Source organism: Monoraphidium neglectum (genome assembly GCF_000611645.1).
Source record: "Monoraphidium neglectum strain SAG 48.87 unplaced genomic scaffold scaffold02446, whole genome shotgun sequence".
Lineage (NCBI taxonomy): Eukaryota > Viridiplantae > Chlorophyta > Chlorophyceae > Sphaeropleales > Selenastraceae > Monoraphidium > Monoraphidium neglectum.
Window position 1 is genome coordinate 1 of NW_014011182.1, and position 5,970 is coordinate 5,970.

Genomic DNA, 5,970 nt, shown 5'->3' on the forward strand with positions numbered 1-5,970 from the left:
GGGCAGGGGCAAGGGAGATGTTCCGGCACGCACCGGAAAGGAAAGACGCGGTTTCAGGGTTCCAAGGTTGAGGGTTGAGGGCTCAACCCGACCGTGCCGACATCCCTGTTTCATTCAACCATGATTGATAGTAATCAACCAAAAGTAAACAATCCGGCCGATGTCAACCTAACATCCTGCCCACAACACCGTTTCAATTCGGTTTCTTAAATTCAAACGCGAAATTCAACTCCAGGGAGTACTCTGAGCTGGCGCAGGACTTCCTCGACCTGGGCCTGCTGCCCCCAGGCAGCGACATGAGCAAGATTGTGCCCGCATTGACAGACGTGTTCCAGAAGGCGCTATCGGGGGGAGTCAGCAACCTGTCCTTCAGCACGCTGTCAGGTGCGTGTGTGTGCGTGTGTGCGCGCGCTCGTGTGGATGAGCATGTGTGTGTGGGAAAGAGGTGATGTGCGCGTTATCGCCTGAGCGCCGCCGGGCGCCGGGGCTAGTCCTGCAGTGCCCCCACGCCCGCGGCCGCGACGGGGCGGCGCGCCGCCGCGCGGCCGGCTCGCTTTGTATTTGCCGCTGTCACAAGCCTCAGCCGCGCTGGTCCCGGCCGCGAGTTTGGCACGCTCGTGCTCGAAACCGCAACCGCCGCAGCGCCCCCCGCGCTGCCCCCCTTCCTGTGCCCCCAGTCTCCCGCCCCTGCTCTCCTTCCCGGCAAACAATCCAAACCCCTCCAGGTGATCTGGGCCGCACCATGTACCGCTTCAGCTTCCGCATCCCGCCCTACTACACTCTGCTGGTGCGGTCCCTCAGCGTGCTGGAGGGCATTGCCCTGGCATCCGACCCCAATTACAAGGTGGGGGGGGGGTGATTCGAATCCTTTTTACATGGGGGGGCTGTCGTTTTGCCCCGTTCCGCCTGGCCATGCGGGCAGCAGTCTTGTGTGTGTGTGTGTGTGTTTGTGTGTGTGTTCTGGGGTGTGTGTTTCCGCCCGACTGCGCGGTATGCAAAAGGGACGGGACGTGTGGCCCACAAAAGGGGTTCTGTGGTGCTGCGTCACGTGGCTATCACCAGGAGTTGAATCTGGCTGAGATGAGGCCGCATGCGCAACGCAGGCTCGAGAGGGGTTGTCCCGGGACCGGCCGGGGCGGCGCCAGGCCGCAGGGCGCCAGCTTGCCACGGTTGCCATCACAACCTTCGCGTGCCCTGCTTCGCGCGCTGCGCGTCGCGGCGCGGCCCCAGTCAAACGCGGTCAAACACGGTCAACCCACGGTCAAATTGCAGGTGCTGGGCGCCGCCTACCCCTGGATCAGCCGCCGCCTGCTGACGAGGCCCTCGCCGGAGCTGCGCGCCACTCTCAAGCGGCTGCTCTACAAGGGTGGTGGTTTCAGGTGCGCCCCGCCCACCACACCGCCCCCCTTCGCCCAACTGCGCCGCGCCGCGCCGCGCCGCGCCCTCCCAAAAGCCACTGAACTGCGCAGCGCGCGCTGCGATTCGGCGCCGTCCAACAAGCCCGCCATGTGGACGCTGCTGGCCAGGCCCGGGGCGGCGCCCCGGTGCCCCCGTGTGGCGTCTTGAAAATGAGACGACACAGGCTGGGATGAAAATTCACAACAGCGACGCCTCTGATGTGGTCAATAGACAACAGGCTGTTTGTTGTCATTGGATCTGATATCTTCTCAATTGCAATCTCTTCACAGTGTGAAACGCGTCAGCAGGTGCTGTGAGTCCTGCATGGTGCTGTGACTCCCAAACCCCCCCGCCTTTTGACCGCCTTTGACTCGCAGGTTTGACCGCCTCGAGCAGCTGCTGCAGCAGGCCGCCCGCGCCCGCACCTCGCCCTCAAGACCGCCGCCGCGCAGCGGCGGCGGGGGCGGCGCGGAGGGGCAGGCGGAGGGGAAGGGCAGCGGCGGGCCCTTGGCGTTGCTGCTCAGCCGTGACGGCAGCTATGTGCGAGAGGTGAGGCCGCTGCGCTCTGAAACTGCACATCGTCCTTGTGCCTTTGGCTCTTATTGGGTTGTGTGAAGGTCCGCCCACCTGCGTGGATGGGCAGATGCATCTGAGCCCCGGGACGCTGAGCTGGCGCCTATTTCGACCCAACAGCTCGCCTCCCCTGGCGCGCCAAGGTTGGGGGGGGGGGGCGGCGCGGCGGGTCGCCCCCCAAGCAGGCCCAATCGAGCCCAGCAATTAATTTGGGAATCATCTGCCCACACCTCTTCGCCCACATTCCGTAAATCTAATCTGCCATCACTCAATCCGAGCGGTCTGACCCGACCCGACCCGATGATCTGGATCTCAATCTTGATCTCGATATCAAACCCTCCAGATCTTGGAAGACGAGGTGGCGAAGGGGGTCGACGCCGCGTGGCGCCTAGCGGGTGATGCACTCGTGTCAAGCGCCTCCACCCGCTTCGCCGCGTTCGCGGCCGCCGGCCCCGCCGCGCTGCTCCTACCCGGCGGGCTCGCCGAGCGCGGCGGCGGCGGTGGCGGCGGCGGCAGGAACGGCAACGGCGGCGGGGCCGCGCCGGCGCTGGTGCAGGTGATTCGCGGGGCTGAGCGGGTGGGGCCCGCGCGCTCGTCCGCTGCTCGTGCCGCCAGGCCAACGCCGCGCGGTGTCAAAAACGCACCTTTCCGTGTCCTCACCCACCAACATCCGGTTGACTCTCACCGTACTGGCACGCGCCGGCCGCGATTCAGCCGCAGTGCCTGCTGCTCATGCCTCATGCCTCATTCCTCATGCCTCATGTCTCCTCGACCCCCCCCCTCCCACACACACACACCTCAACCCACCCCGGCCAGGACCTGCTCCTGCTGCCGCGCCTGTCAGAGGAATCAGACGCGGAGCAGATCCGCGGCCTCACCCGCCTCGCCACCACGATGGCGGAGATCTCATCATCCGCCACCGCCGCCTCTTCCACGACCCCCGCGGCGGCCGCCGCCGCCGCAGCAGCGGCCAACTCGACCGCCGCGGCGGTTTCGGCGCTTGGGATCGACGACGCCGCCACCCCCGGTCTCGCCGGCGGTGCCGCCGCCGGCCCCGGCGGGCCGGCGGCGGCGCTGGTCGCGGCGGCAGGCGAGGCGGTGGGCGTGCTGACCTGGCTCGTCACCGAGCTGCAGCGCCTGCCGCCTGATGCGCAACGCGAGGCCATTGTGCTGCCCGTCGCGATCATGCAGAAGGCGGGCAGCCGCGCCACCGCGCGAGCGATCAAGTGGGCGCTGTCAGGCGCGGCGCCGTGGCCATTCAATGCGCTCGCGGGCGGCCGCGGCGCGGCAGCGCTGCCGTGGCTGTTTGGCGGGCCGGCGGAGGATCGCGGGTTGGGGGCCGGCGGCGGCGCGGGCGGTGACGGGACGAGCGTTGCGGTGACGCCGCCGCCGCCCCTGGCTGGTCTCGCGCCGTCGCCGGCGCGGACGCCTCTGTCCGCCGGCGGCAAGGGCGGGGAGCCGATCACGTTCCGCGTGCTTGAAGACACCCGCCCCGCGGCGCAGCGGGGCACCGGCGGCGATGGTGGTGGTAGCACCAGCAGCAGCGAGCGCGGCAGCGGCGGCGGTGGCAGCGGCGATGGGCCTGCGACGGGCAGCAGCGGCAGAACTGAGGCGCCGGCCACAGGCGCCAGCGCAAGGCCAAGCGGTAGCTTCCCCTCCAATGGCAACGGCCGCAACGGCAGGAGCGGCAGCATGCGCACCCTCCAGGCGCCGCCGCAATCGGCCGCCGGCCCGAGGGCACCCGCCAAGGCGGAAGCAGCTGCAGGCGCATCGACAGCAGCACCGCTGCCTGCCGCGCCCGCGGGCGCGGCCGCGCCGCGGCCGACCCCTCTAGTGCCCCTCGAGCCCCCTGTCGAGGTGGTAATTGCTGACGTCATCTTGGTCGAGAATGACGTCAGCAGGACGGGGCGCGATGTCAGCACGGCCGACGCTGATGTCATCGTGGCGGATGGCGGCAGCGGCAGCAGCAGCGCTGGCCCGCGGCACGCGGCGCCCGGGGCTGGTCAGGCACGAGGGGCTGGCGGGGGCGCGGCGCGTGTGGCGGAGGGCTGGGCTGGAGGCGCAGCGGTCAACCGGAGCAGCAGCGGCGACGGCGGCAGCGCGGCAGACAACGGGGCGCTGGTTGGCGCGAGGCGCAACAGCTCTGTGCAGCAATAGGTGGCTGTTGTTGCTGAATACGGTAGCAGCTGTCGTGGTCGGCCGGGTTGGGCTTGTTGCAAAATATCCGCCGTGATTTAGGCAGTTTTGTGTTTCAAAGGTTGTTTCTGTCCTGGCGCATGCGCGTGCTTTGCAGATTTGATTGCAGGTGGCGTGCATCCCCAACCACATTTTTGGCAGTGATTGATCGGTGCCTATGAGTGCTGCAGAAGCGAAAGTAGGATCGTCGGTTGGAACGAAGGTCATCCCTCCCTGCCGCCATGGCGCAGGTTGAATGCTACGCATTGCAAGTGTTTACGACACAAGCACGCGCTGGGTTGCAGGGTGGCTGCCTGTTTTACAATGTTTGTCGCAGCGGCCAAGGGGCGATCACAAGCGAAACCGCCGCAACCACTGCACACAGTCGTGCAATCATGCGATCATGTAGCTGCTCACTCTGGCAGAACACGGGACGGTTGGGTTTCCATCGCTGCATCAACTCATGAACTCATGCACACTCAAAAGCGGATTTGCCACCAACCGTCAGAAGGCGCCTCGGTTCAACAAAACTGCAAAGCAAATGGTTTCTATCTCCACTTTAGACTGCTAGAAAGCAAGAAGCAGATCCCTGCGATGAACATTGACAACACCCGCACAAACCCAGCTGCAAGCAACAAACGGCAACCACGAGACAGCAAGCACCCCCCAACAACGAACCAGGACGAGCGAAGCCCCCAAACACACCGCCCCTCCCTGTCTTTACCCGAGTCGCGTCCCGCTTCGCGCACAAACCCTGCTTCTCAGTCGCCGCCGGAGCCGCCGCCGCGGTCGAGAGCCGAGAGTTTGTACAGCAGGGCCAGGAGGAACGCCGCGTCGAAGAACAGGAGACCCAACATCATTGGCAGCACGATCTGCAGGGGAAATTGTTGATCGGCATTGCGGGGCGCTGGGGTCAGGCGAGCCAGCAGCAGCGCGGGGGCGGGGCCAAGCTGGGTAGCAGAGGTGCAAAGAGCAGGGCAGGGGCGGCGGGGGCGCGCGAAGCCGCCGGCGCGAGCGGCGCCCGCGCACGCCGCCGATCCGGACCATGCAGCCTTGTCGTGCGACCGCGGCAGGGCTGCGTGCCAGCAGGCAGACGTCGCTGCCATGGCCGCGACGGCGGCGCGGACGGCGTCGGCTGCCGTGATTGCTGTCCTGTGCTGCCCACCTGCAGGGTGTCGTCCACAGCCCAACCCAAGAGGTAGCGGGGCAGGAGGAACGCCGCCGCCACAGTCACGCCCAGGCTGTTGAGGGTCCTGGGGGGTGGGGATCGGGAGCGGGCGGTCACAGATATTTGTAAGATATTTTGCAAAGTATCCACCATCAGCACGCAGGATGCAACTGTGTAGAGGGTGGACGGCAGGCGGGGTCGACGCCAGCCCCGGAAACCGCTCATGGTCTGCTGGGCGCGCATGTACGTCACAGCCGGGGCAAGTGCTGGGGCGGCCCTCTGCTGCTAGACCAGCAGCCGGCCCCGCTCCAGTCGCCGCTCCGCCAACCGCCCCGCCTTGCTGCCCCGCGCGCCCGCTGCAAAGCGCCCCTCGTCTGATCCCCGGCGGCGCCGTTTTTTCGGGCGCACAGGCCGCCGCCGCCCCTTTGGCCGGCCCTGCTGTGAGCACCTCTCACCGGCTGCGCTCCTGTGGGCTGACTGGACCTGCGTCAAATATGGCCTCTGGGCTGAACAGCTGCAGCAGGTCGTTGTAAACAGGCCACACCTGGAATGTGGGCGTTATGTGTGCGCAGAAAAGGGAGAAAAGGGAGTGTGTGTGCGTGAGCAGGACGTGTGTGTATGTGTGTGCGTGTGTGTGTGTGTGTGTGTGTGTGTGC

At 66.6% G+C, this 5,970-nt stretch overlaps 2 protein-coding genes across 2 annotated transcripts in view; one reads left to right on the top strand and one right to left on the bottom strand.

Moving 5' to 3' along the window:
* Positions 1-296: 296 nt before the first annotated feature.
* On the top strand, positions 297-4,128 carry MNEG_10755 (putative aarF domain-containing protein kinase; the record flags this gene model as incomplete). The annotated part of the gene is made up of 6 exons (XM_014040772.1): positions 297-384; positions 726-844; positions 1,273-1,379; positions 1,776-1,947; positions 2,315-2,548; positions 2,788-4,128. The coding sequence occupies 6 exons, from the start codon at positions 297-299 to the stop codon at positions 4,126-4,128; spliced, it is 2,061 nt and encodes a 686-aa protein (XP_013896226.1).
* A 779-nt stretch (positions 4,129-4,907) lies between these two features.
* The window catches only part of MNEG_10756 (hypothetical protein), a gene marked incomplete at both ends in the record, with an annotated part of 2,933 nt that continues 1,870 nt past the window's right edge, over positions 4,908-5,970 (bottom strand). Inside the window, 3 exons of the mRNA XM_014040773.1 lie at positions 4,908-5,096; positions 5,312-5,399; positions 5,770-5,858. Coding sequence (XP_013896227.1) covers positions 4,908-5,096; positions 5,312-5,399; positions 5,770-5,858 — 366 coding nt within the window. The remainder of the gene's footprint in view (positions 5,097-5,311; positions 5,400-5,769; positions 5,859-5,970) is intronic.